Source organism: Dasypus novemcinctus, chromosome 8, assembly GCF_030445035.2.
Source record: "Dasypus novemcinctus isolate mDasNov1 chromosome 8, mDasNov1.1.hap2, whole genome shotgun sequence".
Lineage (NCBI taxonomy): Eukaryota > Metazoa > Chordata > Mammalia > Cingulata > Dasypodidae > Dasypus > Dasypus novemcinctus.
The window spans coordinates 32892661-32916431 of NC_080680.1; the positions used below are offsets into that span (position 1 = coordinate 32892661).

The window sequence follows — 23771 nt, forward strand, 5'->3', positions numbered from 1 at the left end:
TGTTTTTTTTTTTTTTTCTTTTTAATAATAATATGGAGTAATCTATAAGTCTACAGGAACAAAGATGTCTGGGATGGCCATTCAGCCATGGAATGTACATGTTTTGCAGCAAAGTTGTTGAAGAACCTTCCGTTGGCACAGATTGTTCTTTTTCACTAGCATACAGAAGCCTCCTTCAGCCCAGGACTCTTCCGTTGCTTTTCCAGGAAGTCAGCAAGAGAGAAGGGAAGTTGAGGACGGGAGCAGCGTGATGTACACACACGGAAGAAGGTTTTGATTGGTCAGAGAGGCAGATTGGGGAATTGGAAGAGACCATTCAGGAGCAGTCACCAAGGAGGAAATTTGGTCCACCCAAAGTGATTTTAGTCAACAGCATTGTTTTTCAAGGAGAGATATTGTAGTCCAACAGGAAATGTGATTGGTATCCATTTGTGAAAGGAAAAAAAAAAAAAAGATTAGAAAAAGAATAAATTAGAAACCAATAATAATAAAAGCAAGGTGTTTTTTTAAAAGAATTACTTAGAGCAAAGAGTATACAGTCATTTATCCCATATTTCATTGAATCTAAGACACTGTCGATTTAAAATGCACCATTATTTTAAGCACTAAAAAGAAAAACACTACTTATTAAAATGACACATTTCATCACTCAGAATTCTAATTTTTTACTTATTAAAAGAATTTGTTATGCTTATATATATAGCATGCTGTTTTGATTCTGTGTTTACACAATGATGCCTTCTTTGAATACTGAACCATAGTTGACTTTTCTGACACTGTTTTGAACTACAATGAAATTCAACACAGGGAGTGGTAGCCATGTGTCTAACTCAGTTGAGCAGACTTCACTGTGACCAAGTCTCATATTCAGAAATTACACCGATGTCATATCAACCCCCTGGGCAAAAGCCACAGAAAGATGCCATGAATTATATCATGCATCTACTTCATAAATGTCAAAATGTAAAAAAATTGTATGTCTTAGACTCACTGAAATATGACAGTTGAAAGAGAATTAAAAGCACATCCTTAAATGCAACTGCCATGGGATGTGAGATGTCTGGTTGAGCCACCAATGAGCTCATTCTTTAACTGATTTGAAAATGGATTCATTGCAAATTATGATTCTTCATTTTCCACTGGTACCTACAATCCTAACACTCCGCTTTTACCAAAAGGCCCCTTGGCATAACTTCTTCTATGCGTACAATGGTTTAGGGAAAGTAGGGAAAGCATCACAAATCTTGAAATGCCCCGTACAAGTGCTGCGGGTAGAATCTGAGTTACATTGGGTTTCCTGAGTCAGTTATTTAAAAATTGTCTTTAGTTTTCAGGTTACTAATCGGGCAAACTCCAGTCATATTCAGACATAGGGGAACCATGTTTTCAATCAAGGACAGGGAGGCACTTCCTATAATTAAAAGGCAATACTTACATGGTCCCTGGTACCACCACATATTGCTTTCACCCAGGGTTGTGCAGTAAGAATTGGCCCAGGCCAAGAAACCCTCAGAGCACAGAGCTTGAGTGCAACTGGCCTGTCCCTGCCAGGCCAGCTGTACATCAGAAAAGCTAAGAAGATGCCAAAGCACCTAGGATGCTCCATGGAAATGAGATCGTAAATGATCATCTATCAGTGTCAGCATGGTATAAAAACATGACCTGGGCTTTTGTTTCTATCTTTCCACAAATCATTTCCATCCAAGGACACCTAAAACTTTCTGAAATCCTAGCACTTAACTTTATTCTGCCAGTTCTTTCTGTGCCTTTCTGAGGCTCCTAATAGGTAGCTGTAGCCTATGGAAGACTGATAACCGTACGAGGTCAGTACTAGTCTCCTCGTTTTTACAGATGAGGGAAGTGAGGTCCAGGGAAGTTCATGACTTGCCCAAGGTTCGAAGCCAGAAATGAATGTAAGCAGTCTGGTTCCTGACCCATCCACAGTACTATCCTGTCTTTCGTAAAATTTCCAGAAGAAATTTCAAGGTACATTTAAAGGAAGGGAAAGAATAAACCCAGGAGGATAATCTTGTCAGGTAAGACTCTTCCAAATGCATGCTTTCTTTTTTAAACTTATTTAAAATTTACATTATAATCCAAAGATGTTTAGCACAATGGCTCACAGTAATTTCTTTCTACACTAATGAGATGTATTGCTCACATGAAATTTAGATGCAAGTTTGAGTCCCCTTCAGCATGAATTGTATTGGGAGTCAAAGCTCACAAAAAATTGGAGTTGGAATAATTTAAATTTACACATTTTACAGATAGGGAAACTGAGGCCCAGAGAAGTAAGGTGGCATGTCATTTGCCAATTTGCCAGGGGTGCCTTTTAGAAACACTTGAGGAGCTTCAAAAAATATCCAGGCTCAGGCCACACTCCAGACCAGCTGAATCAGAATATCTGGGGCAACAGTGGGGTCCTGGTATCTTAGTTGAGAACCACCAGGGCAAAGGAAAAAAATATGAACCAACAATTTGAAGAATTAAATTCTATACTTGGCGCTATCATTTTCTAGTTTACACACTTTGGGTTTTCTCTTCTACGAGACTGGAATATAAATTCCCAGGCTCCGGGGCTTAATGAAGGATTCGGATACCATATGATGATTATTTACTTTGCCATGTCAGTCTGTAAACTAAGAGATTCATTAAAACAAATCTGGGTACTTAATAAAATAATATCTTATGACATATGGGTAATTTTTCTCTTGGCTTCATGATTTAAGTTTCCATTGGTAATCAATTAAATATTGATTATTATTGTATGTATTTTATTATAGGTCTGAAAAAGAAAAATTCATTTATTCCATCATTTTAATGGTTTTAATTGTTAAATGATGGTGAATTACAATGGGGAATACTAAAAATTGTATCTTAAGAATTTTCCAAAGGTAACAATCTTAAGTGTGAACAAAGCTTTATGCACATATATGTCCACTGCCATGTATTTACATATCAAAATTATAAAACAATCCAAATAATAGGAAAATGGTAAAAAACCAATGGAATTGCACTGTAACAGAATATTATGCTATTACTTAAAAAAATTTTTTTAATGCTATTATTAAAAATGAAATTTCCTGAGACTTTGTAATAACATAGGATAATGTTATTGCCAAAAGCTGGATAAAAAACTCTATGTATATGGTATTAAAAAAAAGTCTGGCTAAAAAGTACATATAGAAAAAAGCTAGAAGGAAACATAAAAAAATAACTGTAGCAGTCTTAGCCAGTGGGACTATAGGTGACTTATTTGTTTTTGCAATTAAACACAATCAAACAAACCCAATGAGGGCATTACTTTAAGAAGAATGAATGCCAACAGTCCTATCTGATGCATGATTGATGATTTCTTGTTTTTTGAGTGGAAATATATTAGACCTTAGAGATCTCACTTTGCTCAGAAGATCAAAATGAGGTGTTGAACTCACCATCCTTGCAGATGGCTCCCATTTGACACGTTCCTACGTCTAAGAGGTACCCACTGGGGCAGCTTGTACAGTTTTTGAATCCTGGACCATTGCAAGTCAAGCAGCTGCTGTCACATCTATGGGAAAAACGTATAATTTATTACCGTTTAACACATCATGCACAGGAGAAGGTATGTTTACTATCAAAGCGTTAATGTCTTACACTTACTTCTCCCTTTGGAAATGACACAAAAACCGTTTCTTATGATAGTTGCTAGGTTGGATAACTTTAAAGAAAACCGAGCAGGTAGATGCCGTGATTTTAAAGAGGATATTAGCAAGTATTTGGAATGGAAATATTTCCTTAAAGATTTTGTAATGCTTCAGAGGCAAAAAATAAAAATATCAAAGATAAGCTGGGTTAATGTCGCAAGGCAAAGTCCATTTGTAAATCTCTGAACCTATTTTATCATTAAAAATTCTAATTTTTTAATATTATTGATGAAAGCAGTCATATAAGGAACCCAGTTATCAAAAGCTAGGATTGAGGGGGTAAATACACTTACTTTTTGCAGGACTTGTGTCCACTCTCTGCAGAGTGGTGGAAGTAATGGCTGATACTGCAGCTCTGCACACACCTCCCGTCCTCCATGAAGTAACCCTCGGTGCAGCTAACACATCCATCGGCCCCTGGCCCTTAAAGCAGACAAATGCAGGAACAGAAACAAAACTTCAAGAGTTTGCACGGTGCGCTTTTTCTTTAATAGTTTGCGAAAATAGCCCTAACATTACAATTTTAAGACTCATGAACTAATATTTGTGCTTTTTCTTACATTCTTTGACAAAAAGGAAAAGCTACATTTTAAACCAAACCCATTGGCCAAAAACCTCAAATCTTTTTTGAAAGAGAAGGACAGCAATATTTATGCTTCTCAATGGTGACAGGATGCATATGACTTTTGGTGAGAATATGTACATATTATCCAAAGAGAAATATGCTTCTCAGATTTCTGAGAAACTCCAGCATTTACTTGAAAAATATCAAGTGTGTTGCATAGTGGTGACTAAAAGAGATCAAGAAACAAAAGCAAAATCAGAGCCACTATCATAAATGAAAGAACTGGGGAAGAAGATACCAATGCAAGTGGCACAGAAGCGGTGGCAGGGCTGGCAGTCCTGGCCATTGAAGTACCATCTGTCTTCACAGGTGATGAAGCACCGGGATCCCCACAGGCTGGGAGAAAAGGAACAGAGCATTAGGCAGACTGTGGTGGTCAAGGCAAAGAGGCAACGACTTCTCCCACCCCAACTCCAAATGTCACAAATATAGCTCCTCCTGGAGATCAGCAGACCTGGCAAAGCTTCAAAGCAGCAGAAATAGCCCTTGGACCCTCTTTTTTTCTCCCTCCAGATGCCTATACTGCTTCTCTATGCTTCTGGCATGTACACATGCTGTAGGCTTTGAGGACATTCTTGTGTCTGAAAGGCCGATATGCTCCTGTTTGGAGCATCACCTTCCAACCTAGAGGGTTTATTTATCTATCCATCCTACCTACCTACCTACCTATTTATTTTTAAAGGAGGTACCAGGGATTGAACCCACCACCTTGTGTGTGGGAGGCAGGCACTCAACCACTGAGCTACATCTGCTACCCCACCGACCCAGAGGTTTTTATAAAAGCATTTTATGGGCAATAATAGGAAATTTTATTTCCAAAAATAGGAAATGTTCCCTAATCTTCAGACCTACTATATAATCATTTAAAGAGTTATTTTGTAACTATAAAATGCAATAGGAGGAAAGTGGATGCAGCTCAAGCAATTGGGCTTCTCTCTACCATATCGGAGGTCTGAGGTTTGATAATCAGGGCCTCCTGGTGAAGGCAAGCTGGCCCACGTGGTGAGCCGGCCTGAGAAGAGAGCTGGCCTGCACAGAGTGCTGCCCCACACAGGAGTGCTGGCTCGCAGAGTGCTGGCCCATGCGGAAAGCTGGTGCAGCAAGATCATGCAACAAAAAGAGACACAGAGGAGAGACAATAAGAGACACAGCAGACGGGGGCTGAGGTGGCACAAGAGAATGAGAGCCTCTCATCTACTCTGGAAGGTCCCAGGATCAGTTACTGGCGCTGCCTAATGACACAGAAGAACACACAGCGAATGGACACAGAGAGCAGACAATGGGGGCGGGGGGAGAGGGGAGAAATAAATAAATAAATCTCAAAAAAAAAAAAAAAAAAAGAAATGCAACAGAAGCACATGGTAAAATGAATTCCCACTGATTAAAAGTATACACCAACATTTCCTTACCCCATCCCCAGCCCAAATTCCCAGGAATGGCCTTTTTAAAAATTTTAAGTATTTCTAATCTTAGTTCTTCTATTTGTTTCTAGCAAAATGACAAAACTCTAATATTTCCACCTCTGTTTCTTGATTTATTGATTTTAAACACTAACAAGGAATTTAACAAAAATATCTACCTATATTGCTGCTCCCCTAACATATTGGCTTTTCTTAGGTATATTGTTATTTTTAGTTTTCTTCTAGTAGTAATCTATACAATATTAACTATCTTATTTAAGGTTATATTTCTCAGTCTAGCATGTGTGACAATATCTAATGAATTGCCAGAATGTCGGATGAGGGACATATATTTTTCTCTCCCTTCTTCTAATTTTTGTCAGCTATATTTTTCTCAGAGTCCACAGATTGTCCTTAAAATCGAAAAAAATAAATAGAACAAAATATTTGATATATAAATAGTAACTGAAAAACCAAATAATGTGATTAGAATCAGTGAGAAGGAAATGTAATCCTATTTCGGCCAATGGACAACACTTGAAGATGCATGTCTAAGCAACAGGGTAGAATGGTTTCTATTTTTTTAAGCTCACCATACTGTTCCTATTCACGTCTTGACTTTCCTTTTTAATTTTGAAAAGCAAAATTTATTTTTCTCTAGGCTCATTAAAGAAATTTGGAAAGTACAAAAGTAAGCAGGCAAAAAAAAAAAAAGAATCCCAAATAGTTTCTGTTAACATTTGAGTTCATTTCCTTCCAGGATTTTATGCACAGATACTTCCACCACCACCCCTCCTGCCCCGTTTGTTTTTAACCACTATGCAAAAATTTACAGGTCTCTTTTGGCAGGATGGTCTTTTGCGGCAAGCCCAAAAGAAATTGCAAGGAGCCTCAAGGATACTAACTGAATGGGTATTTCATTTACAGATTTTCTCATTGGCCAGAGACAGCTGTCAGTTAACAACCAGGAAAAGTAAATACCTCGTTTTGGAGAGCTGGAAAATAGGACACTGCATCAAATGGCATCCTTTTGTGCGAGCAACTAAGACCACCAAAAAGAAGTATCAAGTTTTTCAAGTCGCTTACTTTTTCTAATAAAGGACATCATGTACTCAGCAGGAGACAGAGGGACACAGGTTACACCATGTAAGGAATGAGCTGCGAACTCTGAGGATTGCTGCAGCTTCCGACCTCCCGTATCACAGGCAAATGAAGCTGGCTCTGTGCACAGCTGGGGAAAGGCTTCTGCTTTCTCTTTGATAAACGGGCCAGGTTAGACCTGCACTTAGCACACGTGGCTGCTGTGCACTTGAAATATGGTTAGCTTGGCCAAGGAACTGAATTTTGACATTTATTTAATTTTAATTAAGCTTATATTTAAAAGCTGGCACTCAATCTGTGATTAAGTTTGGAAGAATTTGGTGACATAAATTTCCTTTTTCAACTAAATTTTATGAAATCTAAATACAGATCAAGTATTTCCAATCAAAAATTGTCTGAGATGAGATGTGCTTTCAGGGTAAAATAAACACCAGATTTCACTAACATGGTACCACTGAAAAGACTGTGAAATATCTCACTAAATTTTCAAAATATTGATTACATGTTGAAATGATAATATCTTGGATATGTTGGATTAAATAAAATATTCTATTAAAATAAATTTCTTCTGTTTCTTTTTTCCTTCTTTTAACGGGGTTACTGGAATATTTAAAATTACATATGTGGCCCTCATATTTCTATTGACAGTGCTGGTCTAATGTACTCTATAAAATGTTCCTTCAGAAATAAAGAAAACAATCTTAAATAATCTTTTATTTCTTATGGACCAATTATGTTCTAGATGCTGGGATAAGTACTTTGCACACGTTATCACAATCCAGCAAAGTAGGGGTTACTGTTCCCATTTCATATATAAGAAAACTGAGGCTTAGTGGGCTTAAGTGACTTGCCCAAGGTCACACAGTTAACAAGTAGCAGGAGAATTTGAACCCACATCCACCTTCCTTCTTTTTTATACTGTTCTGCAACTTTTCCTAGAAGAAACAAGAAGCTTAATAGACTGGTATTTATTAAGACTGAAATCTTGAGATGAAAGGTGCTAAGCAAACTCACACTGAAGTTTATGGAACAGATAGTCAATAAATCTAAATTAAAATGATGGGGACCTCATATTTTTTGAATATAACATTAAAAAAATAAAGACAAAAAGAATTGAAAAAAAAATAACACACACAAAAAAATGATGTACCAATATTGAGTAATGTGAAAAATTATCTGCTTGGAAATTGCCTAGACCCTACCTATATCATCTCTGGTGAAAAGAAAAAAAGAAGGTATTATCAATATTCAAAGATAAACAGAACATAAGTCTAACTCTGTAAACTCTGAGACCATCGCTTCATCAATGTAGGATGGTCCACCCTCCCTGCTGAGATCAAGGGCTACCTTGTTCATTTGTCAGCGTGCTACTTTCTCTCAGATCCTACCAACTATTTAGCTTTCACACAGAGCAAACCATCCATTCAAGGAAAACATCCCTGCAGGTGTCTTTGTACAGACCTAGCATAATGGAGCCAAGCCTGAGGTACTTAAGATAAGAGAATGATTGGCCAAAGGGAGAAACATAAAAAAGATAAGGGAATAGTTTCCAGCTGCCAAAGGAATGAATTAGGAGGATAAAATATAATTCCTTGGCATCACCAGTACAGTAATCCTTGACTGGCACACTGCAGGTCACAAAGCATGAAGAATTCTTCTCAAATGGTCATTGTGATTTACTTGTATCTGTGCAATCTTTTCTAAAGGGAATTTTATTTGGTTTATAAACCTTCCTTAATTAAGATGGCATCCAATTTGTCACACATGATGGTAGAGATAAGACAAATGGCAGTCAAGTATTTGAATGAGAATCAAACCAAGGAGAGATGTGAAAAGGTTACTTTTTACTTTTTTTTTTATATTGAGAAATTGCTTGGGCTGTGCTATTTGATGAAATCTTTTACTCTCTTACCTTAAACCATCCCTACATTCTGTACAGTTATGATATTCGGTGCATGTCTTGCAGTTTTCACTGCATTTCCAGCAAAGGTTTTTCTCTGTTAAAAACAAACCAAAAGTAATATGGTTATAAATCAATTGGTCAATTGGTTTCTGTAAAAGCACATGGTGATATTCAAATGTTTGCTAATGTATGCTATAGTACCCATAGTCTTGAACAGAAAATTGTGGGAAAAGCCCCAGACTCACCATCTGTTATCACTTCTCAGCAAATCAAACACAGGCAGGAAGGTAGCACCGGGAAATGCCTTAGAGATCATGGACCATTTTGCAGATGAGAGAACTGTCACCCGTAAAAAGCCTATAGTTTATAAAGTTTATAAGCTTGTTTTTCTTCTTCCCTTTCTCTCTGCCAGCCAAGGTTTCGTAACTTCTGACAATGAGAATTCCCACTAATGAAGCTAGAGGCTATGCTCAAGGCTGTGGAATAGAAAGGTGCACTCCTATGCTCAGTCAGTTTTTAGAACTACTCTGAGTTGTACTCGAAAAGGCAACCTACATTTTATATTCCAAGGCTGGGGTCACTTGTTGATTTTTTGCCTTTTCTAGAACAGTGTCTTGTACCTTATAGCTATGTGGAATTGAAATAAGTGTTATCTTTCAGGTAATATCTGTACTCTGGAGAATAGAAATATATAGAAATGTATTTGATTATGCTGTGAATGCTGGTTTCCCTGTTATAACCAAACCCATATCTATGTTGGGGAAAAATGGTGAATTTATGATTGGGTATCCTGTTTATTGTTTTATTGTGAGAAATGGTGATTTGGTATGTTAAGTAAGTCCTTTTTATCCTAGACAAAATTCCGCTGGAGACTTGGTACCTGCTCTGTACTGCAAGCAGAACATATCTGCATATACAGGTATAACTGAATGAAGCGGTCTGTCTTCATGGGTTTCTCTTCCCCTATCTGTTCTTTAAACGCTGGTGTTCTTCAGAGAAACACTGCTTTAATGGACCACTGTAAGGAGCTACTGGAATCTTAGTCCCTTGGCATGAAATGCAAAGCCTTTTACATTCTTCTTGGAGTTATCATCTGATTTTCCTTACTGCATCATCGAGAATACTGGCATGGCATGGGATCTGAAGTTAGAGGACCTGGATTTGCATTCTGCTTTTATTACCTTCGGGGGCAAGTTCAGGGTGTCTGCCCCCATTTGTTAAATGGAGATCACAATGATGCCCCCCTCTCGGCTTGTTTTGAGGATTTAAAGGAAGTAAGCAAGGGAACTCTGTGATCTATAAAGCACTATACAAATGTTGGCAGTAATTATTATTAGGCATGATCACATGTGTCACCACACTGTACATAAATGGACTCATTAAAGGAGGAAACTATAATAAAAGATAATTACATAAAAGGAGGAGATATGCTGCTCCTCTTGGATCAACACTACATGGTAGCTGAAGTAATTGTTTGAACAGCCTTCCTTAATTATCCACCTCCCAGGTTTTGGAAGAAGAACAAACTCTCTCAATTATCTTGATACTGTCATACAACATTCCAGAACTGAATTTCTTTTCCAAGGCTCAGGCTTCTTGTTATTTTTTTTAAGGACTAATGCATATTTCTATGGCTCTTAACCACCCTCAATTTTTTCCTTTCTCCATTAATTTGAAACATTAACTCATATTCCAAATTTGGGGGACAAATAAGACCTACAGGGGAATCCCTACTCACTGCTCTAAAAAGGGTTAGATAAGAAACCCCATCTGCCTCCTAGAGAAATGCTGCCTTTGAATCAGTTGAGAATTTCACTGCTTAAGCAGCAAGAATATCCACTCTAGAATTCTTGCCTGATTTTTTCAAAAAACAGACCTTCTTTCTCAGGCTGTGTAAAAACATGAAATCTCAGTGTCACCGTATACCATGCTGTGATACCCTTGTTAAGACAAATTATCCAGGACTTGGAAATAAAGCAAAAGATACCTGCAAGCCTTTTCAGCATTGTGCCATAACACTAACAGGCCCAGCCAAGAATTATGTAATTCTCTAGGGGAATGCACTTTTGTCTGTTTACTAACGATTGCTGATTAGGGCACAAACCCTGAGGCTTCATGTTAATGTATAGGGTTTTGTTGGTAGTTGCAAATGATTTTTGTCCATTAGTGAACAAATAACTCCCCGAATTCTAGTTGTATTACCATGTAGGAAATTAATGTTTTGTCTCTAACTCAGCAAACAGATTTTATTCTGCCTTTCCTGGTGGTCCTGATAGTATTTAATCACCTTTGATCCCATTTGCAGCTTACCTCATTAATGGAAGAAATGTTTGACATATGCTCATTCTACATTTACATGAGAGTTATGTTTTATTTATTTCTTTAGCTTTTGGAAAATTATACTTTGATACCATCTGGGCCTGGCTCCTACGTGGTTAGTGTGCAGAAAAGAGCAGGCCTTGCTGCCATCCTTAGAAAGAACTGCTACAAGGACGGCCCACCGCTGGTGTCTGGGAATTTGGATTTCAGGAGCACGCCCCCCACCCTGACTGATAAGAATGCTCACTGTGCCTCATGTCTGTATAAATAATGTGGTTTATGCTGACCACCTGCTTCCCTTCTGGGAGTCTGGAAATTTGGGATGTGCTAGGCAGAGGTGTCTAAATGACCATCCTGCCTAAGAACCTTGGGCACTGAGTCTCTAATGAGCTTCCCTGGTAGACTTTTCACATGTGATGTGACAAACTGTTGCTGAGGGAATCCAGCACGTCCTGTGTGGCTCCACTGGGAGAAGACTTGGAAACTTGTGCCTCCTTTACTCTGGATTTTGCCCAATGTCCTTTTCCCTTTGCTGACTTTCCTTTGTATCCTTTCGCGTGAATAAATCATAGCTAAAAGTACAAGTATATGCTGAGTCCTGTGAGACCTCCCAGAGAATCATCAAATACGGGGGTGGTCTTGGGAACCCCCCTACACCGTTAGTTATAGGCATTTTTACAGAAAGCTTCTAAACTGTTCTCTTAGAAAATTGCCAGGTGACTAGATTCTGTTTGTGATTAAGCAGAGCCTGGATTTCACTTAAATGAAAAGCCCACATTTTCCGTCTCAATCCCAAACATTTGCCATCAACTCACTGGTGTCCTGATAATAGCCATCAGGGCAGCTAGTCACGCAGCTGTTGGTTTCCTCGTTCAGGAAGTAGCCGTATTTACAGGACAGGCACTGGTCACTGTGGCTGCCAAAGCAGGACTCGCAGTTGGGAGCACACTTTCTGCATCGTTTCTTGTCGGCGTGGTAGTGGCCAGTGGGGCAGCTGGAGACACAGATCCTGCATTGTGGAATGACAAGAAAGATGGACGTGTCACTGGGGGCTCGGTCCTCAGTCTCAAAATCCTTCTTAAACCATGCTGCTAGCGCTGCACCCAGAGGTGCTAAAGCTTCCTCTCCTGCGGGGTGTTGAAGCAGCAAAGCAGTTACACAACACCAAGGGCACCAAATAAGGCTGGTGTTCGTCCCAACCATCTTGTAGATCAGTTCTAGCTCAACTAAAAGGGAATGATGGGTAGAAGTTGAGACTCAAGGGGGCACCTGTGGTGGTAAACTGGAGGGAAAATAGGCAGTAACTGGGATTTTATGTGAAAAAGTCTAATAAGGGGTCACTTCTATTTTTTTTGTGTCTTTGGTCATATGGCTCCTGTGTTGGAGATGGTGGTGGTGTTTGTCTAATATAGAACTCTATTTAAATGGATGTTGCTTATGAGAAATCATTTTTGTATCTTTTTTGTTTGCCTATGACTGAAGGCCAGGGCATCCAGCTTAAGTTATTTATTCAATTAACAAAAAATACTTACTGAGTACCAATTAAATGCCCGGTATTTTACTAGGTGCAGGAGATAACAGAGGTGCTCAGATAGACAAAGGTCTTTCCCTTAAGGAATTTAAATTCTGGCTTGGACTTGAACATGAATTTGAACATGTCTGGGCCTGTGGGGGTGACTGGGGTGTGGACTCATCACAAGTGAGCTCCACATGGAGGGTTTTTACCTAAAGGAGGAGGGGGAAGGTGGGCACGTCCACGAGAGAGTGGGGTGGAGGGCTTGGACTTTGACTGGGCGTTTTGCGTTTATGATCTGGCCGATGGACTCATGTCTGCATGGCTCTAGGCAGAAGCCATGGCTCAGAGCACCGGTTCAGGCAGGTCTGCCTCAGTGCCCGGAGTGGAACCCTGAGAACCAACCCAGGGTCAGGGCCTGTGATGCATCCAGGGCTTGTACACCGGGCCATGTGGGAAAGCAGCAGTTTGAAGGGCAGGGGAAGCTGTGGCATCAAGTATCAATAGGATGGAAAGATCTGCAGGGGAAGCAGACCAGGTGTGTGCTGAGCCTTCTCTCTCCCGCCTCTCCCCAAAGGTGAGAGAAAGCACTTGCAACTTTACAGCCTCAGTGCACGCTTTGTGTTTTGGAATTCAGTAGCGTTTTTGCCATTTTGAATTACATGGGGAGGTGGTGGGCATGCACAGCAGCATCTTTTCTGGGTTTAGATCCTGGTGGGAGAACATCAGAAGACGCTGCCTGTGCCACCACCACCCAGGCGTGGTGGGACTCTGGAAACACCTGCGCATGCTGGGGGGACCTGGAGTGGCCTCCTCACCTGGTGTTGTTTTTCAGCTTGTAGTAGTAATGCAAACAGTCATTGCAGTGTTCGGGTCCCGGCCCATCGCAGCCAACCTCACTGCACTCGGGGTCACACGGACCTTTCCAGAACACATTAGAACAACATAAAAAAAGAGGATTTAATGCCACATCAGTTTTACCTTGGATTTGGTATAAAATAGACCTTTTTTTTTTCCCTTATGCAGCAAGAGTTTCTTTAAGATGGAAGAATGATGGTCAATGTGGGCCGTAAGCCCAGAAATGAACTCTGGACTCTTTCTGGAAAACCTCAGTTGCCTAAGTATCGAGACTATAAATCCTAGTCAAGGACTGGTCTTCAAAGCATAGAAGGCTGCCTTGTGAGAGATAACAAATATTTCAAAATTCAAATCAACATGGGAAACGGACTTTGGCCCAGTGGTTAGGGCGTCCGTCTACCATATGGGAGGTCCGCGGTTCAAACCCCGGGCCTCCTTGACCCATGTGGAGCTGGCCCATGCGCAGTGCTGATGCGCGCAAGGAGTGCCGTGCCACGCAAGGGTGTCCCCCGCGTAGGGGGAGCCCCACGCGCAAGGAGTGCGCCCCTGAGGAAAGCCGCCCAGCGTGAAAAGAAAGAGCAGCCTGCCCAGGAATGGCGCCGCCCACACTTCCCGTGCCGCTGACGACAACAGAAGCGGACAAAGAAACAAGACGCAGCAAATAGACACCAAGAACAGACAACCAGGGGAGGGGGGGAAATTAAATAAATAAATAAATCTTTAAAAAAAAAAAAAAAGAAAAGAAAATTAAAAAAAAAAATTCAAATCAACAATGCCACTGTAGCAACCTGAAAAAACCAACTGTGATTAAACACACATCTTGATAAAAATGCCGGATTTATAGAAAAATGAAAAGTAAAGTTGTTGACAGAAAAAAAAAAGATTATTCAATGCCTGGATCAGATTGCCTGCCTCATCCCAGGTCATTAAAGTCCCTGAATACCTCTGAGATAACAGTCAGCAAGAAACAACATCATGGTATCTGGCACAAGCTTATCAGGATCTAGTCTTGAATTACAAAGCAGGTATTTCAGGCACAGATAATATATTTAAAATTGCATCCTACCCACAGGCCAATGGGCAATCAACAAAGGAAAACTATACATAAATTTTAAAATACAAGCAAGTTTAAAGAATTCTAGACCTGGGATGAAGTTTCCTAATCTTTCTTGCTTCATATTCTTTGGTCCACATCTAGAAAGAATTCAAGGTAAGAAAAACAAACAACAAAACAACTCTCAGAAAAATAGAGCTATTTTGTGATTGATGAAAAGCTTTCTAAGGATGTGGACTAGTTTTAAAAGTTTCATTGCTTGAACTATCCATATTTTGGGGACATTTGGGCTTATAATCTTTAAGATCTTTCCCACTGAAAGTTCATGGGATTGTAACTAGTAAAAATGTATTGCACAGATGTACAAAGGGTAAGCAAGGGTACCAGAAATGCTTTGAATGAACCATACTTATTTTAATCAAAAACACTGTTGAACCTTGGTCTTCTTAAGTCACAGTGGGACTATGTTCTACAATTACTGGCTCACAGAAGTGTAAAAAGTTAGAGCTGGGATGGAATGACTTGCAGAAAATCTAGTAAACACCCTCATTTCACCAATGAGCCAACAGATTTTTCAAGAGTTATAATGGCTTGCTCAAGATCATCTGGCTACGAGAGTTGAGATCAGTATGTGCTCTGTTTCTCTGCCTCCTGCTTGGAGATAGAAATCATGTACTGCAGATGACCTCTTGATCTGAATGGAAATGAGTCACTTCAAAAACTGCAGCGTTGAACTGTATTTCTAATTAATTGCAAGTGTTACCTGACCGCACTATTTATCCCGATTTTTGCAAAAGTCTTAAACTGATCTCTGAGTCAAATTTCACAGCTAGTAGAACTTGGGGCATTTCAGCTGTCCACTATGGAACACCAGGGGAGTGGCATCTCTGATGCGTAAGGATTGAAGTTCGGGGAGCTGTGGGGCTCACAGACACTGGGATGAAACAGTACAGGATCTGGTTATGATAAAGCCTCTAGCCAGGCTGACTTCTAAGTGAAAGTGAAAATCACAGTTCCAAAGGAAAGGAGTCATGAGTGGCCCTAAATTTTCACCAAATGATTTCCAAAATTAAAAAAAAAAAAGACATTTTTTTTTTATGTGCCAAAAGGGCTCTGTAGGGCAGCAAGGCATTCTAGTTCATAGTCTGTGCTGTTTATTTTATAATCTTAAACTGTCCTAGATGCAGCTTTAGCATTATGGATCGCAGGGTAATAATGAGATAATTGGATTTTTTTCCCACACAACTACCAAAATGGACATTTTCGAGATGGAGTAGGAAGAAACCACAAAGATGTATATTTGTTATTTCCCACTTTGTTCAGAGTCCTAACATTACCAAAATTTGAATTGGAAACACACCATAAAGCACACAATAATAGGTTACTATTATAACCGATTTATGTTTTTGGATACACTTGCTCCTATCAGAGAAGACAAAATGGTTTGCTACATATACATGAACAGCAAAACAAAACAAAATCTAACACAATCCAGCTTTGCTTAGCACAATTGGTCTTAATTATCCAAATTTATTATTGACTTTGGGATACTATTCAGAATAAAAGGAACCACATACATATTTATGATACTCTGTTTAGGGTGATTAATGGAGTACTTTATTTAGTATCTAGAGGAAAATCTCAGAAAATTGCTTAAAAAATAAGTTCTTTCTAAAGGTACATTAAAATGTTATTTATAAATGGTCCTCCATTATGAGAAGCTTGGTTCATTAGGCATTGTTATATCACACATCTCAGAAGAACTGACTCCTTCTGGAAGTTCTAGCCAAGTAACAAGACAGGAATCAGAAATACACTGTAAAGGAGAGAAACATTTGCAGATGATAAGGCTACAATACCTAAACTGCCCTGGAAAATTAACTCAGAAACATATAAATTGCTGAGAGAGTTAAGCAAAGTGGCCAGATGTAAGACAAATGTGCAACAGTTAATATACTTCCAATATAGCAATATCTACTAGTTAGAAAATATGGAATATTTCCCATTCTAGTAGCAACAAGACCCAAAATACTTAGGAGTAATACTAACAAGAAGGTATGCTATCTATGGGATGGCTTTAACTGTGTAGAAAACAGATATGAGTATTTGAAAATATTAATACCTAAAAGTATAGGTAAATATGAAAATACATATAAATATTTGGGAAGAAAGAAACTATATCAGAATACGAGTCATGGTTTATTCCTCCCTGGGGGTGCTGCATGAGCTTTCTTTCCCCAGGCTGTGTTTCCCACAGAAGCCAGCGCACCTGCATAGTCCTCTGTGCCATAGTCGTCTGTGGGGTCCTCGACTCGGCTGTAGCGGAAACGCTCCATTTTAGGAAACTCATTGGTGGGTGAGTAGGGCTGCACGGAGGTGCCATAGAGGACCAAAGACCATTCTTTCAATTTACCTTGAGAAACAAAAATGAAACCTTTGCATGACCAAAAATTCATTCTTCAGCTTGATAACTTCCCTTATTCCTTCTCACCTGAGAAAAAGCATCAGTAGAACAACTGTGGGAATCATATTCAGATGAATCACTGTGTCAGACGCAGAGGTACAAATGTACATTTACCACTCTTTGCATAATTAACTATTCTATAGAAGTCTTATTTGAGTTAAAAACATTTTTTTGGATTATGATTTGACTTATCAAATAGGTAAAAACACCTAGTTTGCGCCACTTAATTTCTAAAAATCCATCACTATTTGTATTATCCTACAGAGGCCCGCGTTGTCCAGTATGTCTGTCCAATATGTTTGGCTCTTTAAATTTAAATGAACTAAAATGAAAAATTCAGTTCCTCAATCACACTAATCACATTTTAAGTGCTCTGTTGCCACATGTGGCTGGTGCCAACTCTATCAGACAGATGTAGGACATTCACATCACTGCAAAAGTTCTACTGGATAGGGCTGCAACAGAGGATTTTCTAGTCAAGAGTGCTTCTACTATTTAAAGGAACTAGAAAAGCTCTGGATCCCAACTGAATTTCTAGACAGTAGCCTGCTAAAGAAATCACTCATTAATCAGAAAAGGTGAAATCTACCACAGGCCTTTATGTCATAGAAATGAAACAATAGAAATGTGCATGAACACACACACGTGAGCAAGTGCACATACACATGAATGAACAGAAAATTCAAACGTTCCTTACCAAAGGTTTCTAATTCTGGAATGAAAGGTTGGCTGGAGAAGACCATGTGTTTCCACTGAAGCCCCTCGACACTAGGTCAGTAATAGCATTAGAGTATCTGTCTTCTGGCATAGAAAAGATCTCTGATATTACTGGAGGTGACTGGGGTTATATGTGAATATTTAAATAGGGTAAGGAGAAGACTGGGATGGCTAAGTTCATATGTCAACTTGGCCAGGTTGTGGTGTCCATTGTTTGGTCAAGCAAGCACTGGCTTGATTGTTACTGTTGAGGAGTGTTCGTGATCATCAGTACGTTGGCTAAATGCATCTACAGTCAACTGAGGAGATTGCCGTCAGCAATGAGAGATGTCTCATTCAATCAGATGAAGGCCTTAAAAGGAGAAGTGATGACTTCAGCAGGCAGAAGGAAAAATTTCCCTATCTGCTTCAGCCAGCCAGCCTCTCCTGGTGAAGTCATCAAAAACCTTCAACGGAGTTCCCAGCTTGCAGCCTGCCCTATGAAATTTGGACTTGCACATCCCCACAGTCCTGCAAGACAATGCCTATAATAAATCTCATAATATTTACCATCTGTATATTTATCTCCTGTCTGTTCTGTTTCCCTAGATAACCCTGACTAATGCAAACCCAATGCTACCAAATAGATAATTCTAAGTTATCTGGACTACCGCAGAGTGTTTTTAACACAGATAATCCTAGTGAGCTCTGGATATAGAAAATGCCTCCCTGAGGCAGAGGGATATATATATCTGGAGCCCCTTATCCTTGTATGCTATGTCCACTCAATCAGTGTGACTTGTGGGTATTTTACCACAGAATTGTATAGTAATAATGAACAGACTTTTATTCAGTTTTATAATTGTGTAAAATTCTCAACAGATAATGCACTTCTTATGCCTACACCCCTGGCCACACCTTGCTATGCCAGTGTAGTCCCTATGTTTCTAGTGTTTGCTTCTCTGGGAATTCTTGACATATAACCGCCCTCGCTGACACCTGCTGATGGGTCAGCTGGGAGCTGGGGGCTGCCTGTCGGTGAGGGCAGGCAGGCCCAGTTACCGCATCACTCCTGCTTGTGTGTGCCATGACCCCAAGCTTCTCCGTGGAAGGACAGTGACTGCGGCTTGAAAAGAGGCGGGAGGAGAGTGGAATGTCCTGGAAGTAAGCAAGTTATGAAGAAGCGAAAGTATCTGGAAATCTTGGCCTAGTTAATCTGAATGTTTTCTCTATGAACCATGCCTGCTGACAGATGTTTGATCTCTGGATAAAACCTTGGGAACCATTAAACCCAGGCTGCCTACTATAGGCTCCGATACTCTTCAATGAAACTTTTATCCCACTGTGACCTTCCCACAGTGGCAGTTTTGACCTCTCTGATTCTGGGACCCCTGAGCCAACACAGTTGAAACCTATCGCAGGATTAGGGAAAAGAGATGGCCAAAAGAACTATCAAAAATACCTCTCAGAATAAGTAATTTTCCCTTACAGTAAATGCCCACTTCATTTTGTATTTCAGATATGACTCCCCATATCTGAATGGTACACACCCTTAAAATCATGGAATATCTGGGTTAGTTTATTCTGTGATAATGGGAGGGCAAGAATTGGTTATCAGCTCTAAAATTTCCCTTAGGTCTGATTCTTCTGCAGATTGAAGGGACAGAACTGAGAAGGATGCCTTTATCTGAAGGTCAATGAAGGGTCCACAGATGGGTGGGAAGCTGGGTTAGTTCTCAAACAGATCATTAGTTACCGAGCCATGTACTCCACGAGGTGTACTGTCATGGGCAACAGGGGTTGCTGAAGAAAACTGTTGCATCTGCTACCCCATGCTCCATTAACATTTCCTTAATTTTGTTACAATCTTTCTATGTTAGTACAGAGAGGGTATGGGTTGAGTGCGGTGATGTTTGAGACTGCCTGAAATGACCTTTGTTGACATAGCAATTTCCACATTTCACATATCAAGAAGGTGTTCTGTTTCTCTGGTTCTTGGGCTCATGCAGAGCAGAATACCATCATTCATTCTCTTTGGTGGTAACTAGTTTACCATAGGTTGAGTTCAAAGTCTTGTCTGAACTAAAAAATTAAATTTGGAGTAAACACAGAAAAACTATAAGAGAAGCCTGTACCTTTGTGAAGAACTCACTACAGCTGGACAACGCTGACTTGTTTAAGGACAGAGAAAGTAAGGGAAGCTGGTTAGAGATGTGGATCATGCATTCTCAAACACCAATCCATGGCTGTCACATTTTTATTCTATAGTTATATTTAAGTAGTATATATTCTTTATTTCTTCTTTTTAAATGATTACTTCTTAAATGGTAATCTGGAGAACTAGAATATATGCAGATAACTCAAAGCCCAGAGTCATGTGACAAAAGATGATACTGATATGTGAATGTGAAACACCCTCGCCAGAATATACCCTGTCATTTTCTTCTTCACAGTACACCAAACTATAAAAAGGGCATTCTAACCTGGAGTCTTGAAGTTCCTTAGCTGAGAGGGAGTATCATAAACTTCCAGGATCCAGTCACCTGCGGCTCGTTCTCCCCAGCAATGAATGGTCATGAACTCCCAGTTTTTAAATCCTTCCATGGAATGATCAAATAACCTGCAAGAGAACCATAAATCATTCTTTGGGTGTTATTTAAATCCAATGAGAGTCAAGTCAAGACCATGATCAATGATGGTGTCTCCATCAGCCTGTTCAGCTCAACAACACTGGAGCTTGTCTTTATCCTGTACATACATTACAAATAGTAGATTCATCCTTATATCCTTGTTCTACCAGAACGAAACAGACATGGGGTTAGTCATACAATGGCAAATCTGGGAGGGATAACCAACTGAGTATCAGGGAAACTAGGCCAAGATTCTGTCCACAAGACTGGTAGCAACAAGTGTTGGTGGAGATGTGAAACAACTGGAACTACTGATAGGAATGAAAAATGGTACAGCCACTTTGGAAAAGTTTGCTGATTTCTTACGAAGTTAAACATACACATCATAAAACTCAACAATCCATCTCCTAGATATTTACCCAAGAGTAATGAAGACATAGGTCCATACAAAGGATGTCCACATGAATTTTCACAGCAGCTTTATTCATAATCACCAAAACCTATAAGCAACTCAAATGCCCATCAATCATTAAATGGGTAAATACTACCAGCAATAAAGTGAATGAACTATTAATATCCACAACAACATGAATGAATTTCAAAACTATTACACAAAAGACTACGTAACATATGTTTCAATTCATATGACATTCTAGAAAAGCCAAAATTATAGTTACAGAAAACCGGTTAGTGGATGCCAGGGACTAGGTTGGGAAAGGGAGGGGAAAGACAAGGGGGAGCTTTCTGGGGTGGTAAAACTGTTCTATATATTGACAGTGAGAATGTGTGGTTATATTAGTACAACCGTATAGATTTGTCAAAACTCAATGAACTAACCACATAAGTCAAATTGCATTACAGGTAAATTATACCTCAGTCAAAAGACTCTTCCCATTACTCTTATTGAGTTTAAGGAGTCATGTCTGGAAACCCAGCCTAGAGTCTGGTCTTACAGCTCTTCCAATGATACTGTAAACTCTTAGTTCCCTATATGAAATCTCTTACTGCTAGAAGTAGCTATAATTGTTTGTTTCCTGTAATGGAATCCTGATGCATATAAAATATCAATCCAGAAAAAATAATTATCATCTTCATCAAGATCAAGAAATATTAATAGATAATGCATTAAATTTGCACATCAGAAAAAGTTTTACAGGGATACAATATAGATTTAACTACTGAAAGAACTATCCAAAAGCTTTTTCTAGGGGAGAGACCTAAATGGTAAAAAGTAAAAGGTGGTACAAAAGACAGATTTTCAGTACTTTTAAAAATTAAGTGCATCTATTATTTTGATTTTAAAAAGCCAATAAAATAAGAAAAGGAAAATTAAGAGTCAGGGAGGCAAACAGGGAGGAGATATATCTCTAGCATGATCTTAGGACCAATGATGCCCATTTACTGGACTGAATCTGTCATGGAAATGAATGCAAAGGTCACAGCATCTGGAGGTTGATGGCTATTTGAAACATATAAACAACTGTCCTTGCTCTGATTTTGATTTGTTCACCAACAAACTGGCTATTATCATTTGATCTATATGGATTTTCCCATTGGGAGAAATTGTGTCTTTCTAAAAACAAAAATAACTAGTTTAATCAATAGTTATATGTTTCCTTATAACTTAACACACATTAGAATTTTCATTAAAAAATTAGTCCATTAATAATGAGTTTGTGGCTCCCTCTAAAACGCCAGCTGGATTCTAAAGCAGAAGGTTTGGGGTGGCACAATCATCGATAATGTTAGGTTAAATGACCAAAACTCAAGCAGTACTAGAGAAAAACAATAAACAGGAAAGTTGCCAGCTCTTGAGCCATTGAAAGAAAGAAAAATGAAAATTATGAGCAGTGTTCTCAAAGTGTCCCATGGCTAAAAAATTCAGGGAAATTAAAATTGAATTGATCTCTTTTTTTTCAGAGGATATCGCAGAGCTTTGAAATATGTTAATGTGTTTTATTAATCCCAAGAATGGGGCTAATGGTAGGCTGTGATTTTCAAAACTTACATGGATAAGATTCCTGTTTCTTTTTTTAGAACATCTGTATATTTTATAATAAAGGCTCCCTCTTTGGAGAGAGGGGTGTGACATTTCAATGAGAACTACATTGGATACGGCTGTTTTCCCTTATGATAATAAGGAAGAGAATGGTGGCTCCTTAAATGAATGTTTCCCCACTCTGATTCTCAATAGTTAGGATAGTACTTTTTAGGAGATCCTACAATCACAACCATGATAGGGCTGGTTTCACAAGTTTATGGCTTGAAACTGGACCTGCCCCTGAAGAAACTGATTTATGCAGAAATTGCTTCATATATTTCCATATTTAGAGTCCTTCACTTAAAACCCAGACCAGTGGGTTTCAAAGTGTGTAGGCTGGGAGAAGCAACAATGTAGCGATAAGGGAAGAGGGGCATTTTCAAATTGCTCTTCTGGCCAGAGAGATGTTATTAAAAGGAATATATTGACATAGAAATAGGATGGAGGCAGAAAACGGATTTAGAACAACTAATAGTGCATAGCTCTAACCTAGACTCTAATTCACTCAGCACATCGTGCCACTGGAGGGTACTGAAGGCATAACTTGTCCATAATAATACCTTTCTAAGAGTGCCTAACTTAAAAGCACTCCCCAGACAGTTTGACATTTGACCTCTTACCCAAAAACTACAAAGGAGATGAGGCTGCCATCCCATCAGGGGCAGCCTTGATTCCATGACTTCAGCCAACTCATGGGTTCAATTATTTGCTTGTTGGATTAGCGAACCCAAAGTTTCTCCCTTCCCATCCTTTCCTGTCTACCTTTGAAAATCAATCCATGGCTATTGATCACTTAAAAATTACATTTGGAATGAAAATTAGAGATAAATTGGTGCCAAAGAGAAGTATTAGTAAATCAGTATTCAAATAAGTATTCAGAGCCCAAATACAAATGGGCTTGTCTGTCTGGCTAAGCAGCCTCCCACCCTGATCCCTGATCTCTTCACCTTATGCATAGCTGGAAAGTTCAATAATGACATATGGATATAAAAGTTAAGGGGAGGATTTAAAAAATGCAGCCAAACACTATCATTAAATTTTGCTACAAGAGGTGATGGGGAGCTAAAATAGACACTGATTGTTGTTTCACCTAAACGGACATTCACTTTTCTAAACTCATCCGTCCATTATAAGCACAGAGAGTTTAAATGGAGATTCTCTATTTTAATTCTGACTCAATACTTAAATGATACCCTATTTCTTTTTTAGCATCATAACATTAAGAAAAAGCTGTGATTGCATACAGCAATAGGTAATGTAGCTAGGAGATTAGATTTGTGTTGCAAAGAACATGTTCAAAACAATCAAATGTGAGATCACTGGCTACCTGCTAAGGAGATTCTATTGTGTAGTCTACGTTTATCAACTGAAAACTGTAACGCTCAGTTTGAATTTCCATGGTGTGCCAAGAGTGGAGAAACCAGATATATGCCAACATCACTATTGCGGGTGAATTGTCAGTAAAACAGAGTGAGGGTGCT

At 39.1% G+C, this 23771-nt stretch overlaps 1 protein-coding gene across 6 annotated transcripts in view; it reads right to left on the reverse strand.

Annotated features, from left to right (window-relative positions):
- The window catches only part of PCSK5 (proprotein convertase subtilisin/kexin type 5), a 434041-nt gene that overhangs the window by 146447 nt on the left and 263823 nt on the right, over nucleotides 1-23771 (reverse strand). For all 6 annotated transcript variants that reach the window (XM_058301654.2, XM_071216671.1, XM_058301655.2 and 3 more), the window contains exons 13-20: nucleotides 20103-20239; nucleotides 16729-16872; nucleotides 13366-13468; nucleotides 11850-12043; nucleotides 8725-8809; nucleotides 4550-4647; nucleotides 3980-4109; nucleotides 3435-3550 (exon numbers count right to left, since the gene is read on the reverse strand). In XM_058301654.2, the coding sequence (XP_058157637.1) occupies nucleotides 3435-3550; nucleotides 3980-4109; nucleotides 4550-4647; nucleotides 8725-8809; nucleotides 11850-12043; nucleotides 13366-13468; nucleotides 16729-16872; nucleotides 20103-20239 (1007 nt within the window). The remainder of the gene's footprint in view (nucleotides 1-3434; nucleotides 3551-3979; nucleotides 4110-4549; nucleotides 4648-8724; nucleotides 8810-11849; nucleotides 12044-13365; nucleotides 13469-16728; nucleotides 16873-20102; nucleotides 20240-23771) is intronic.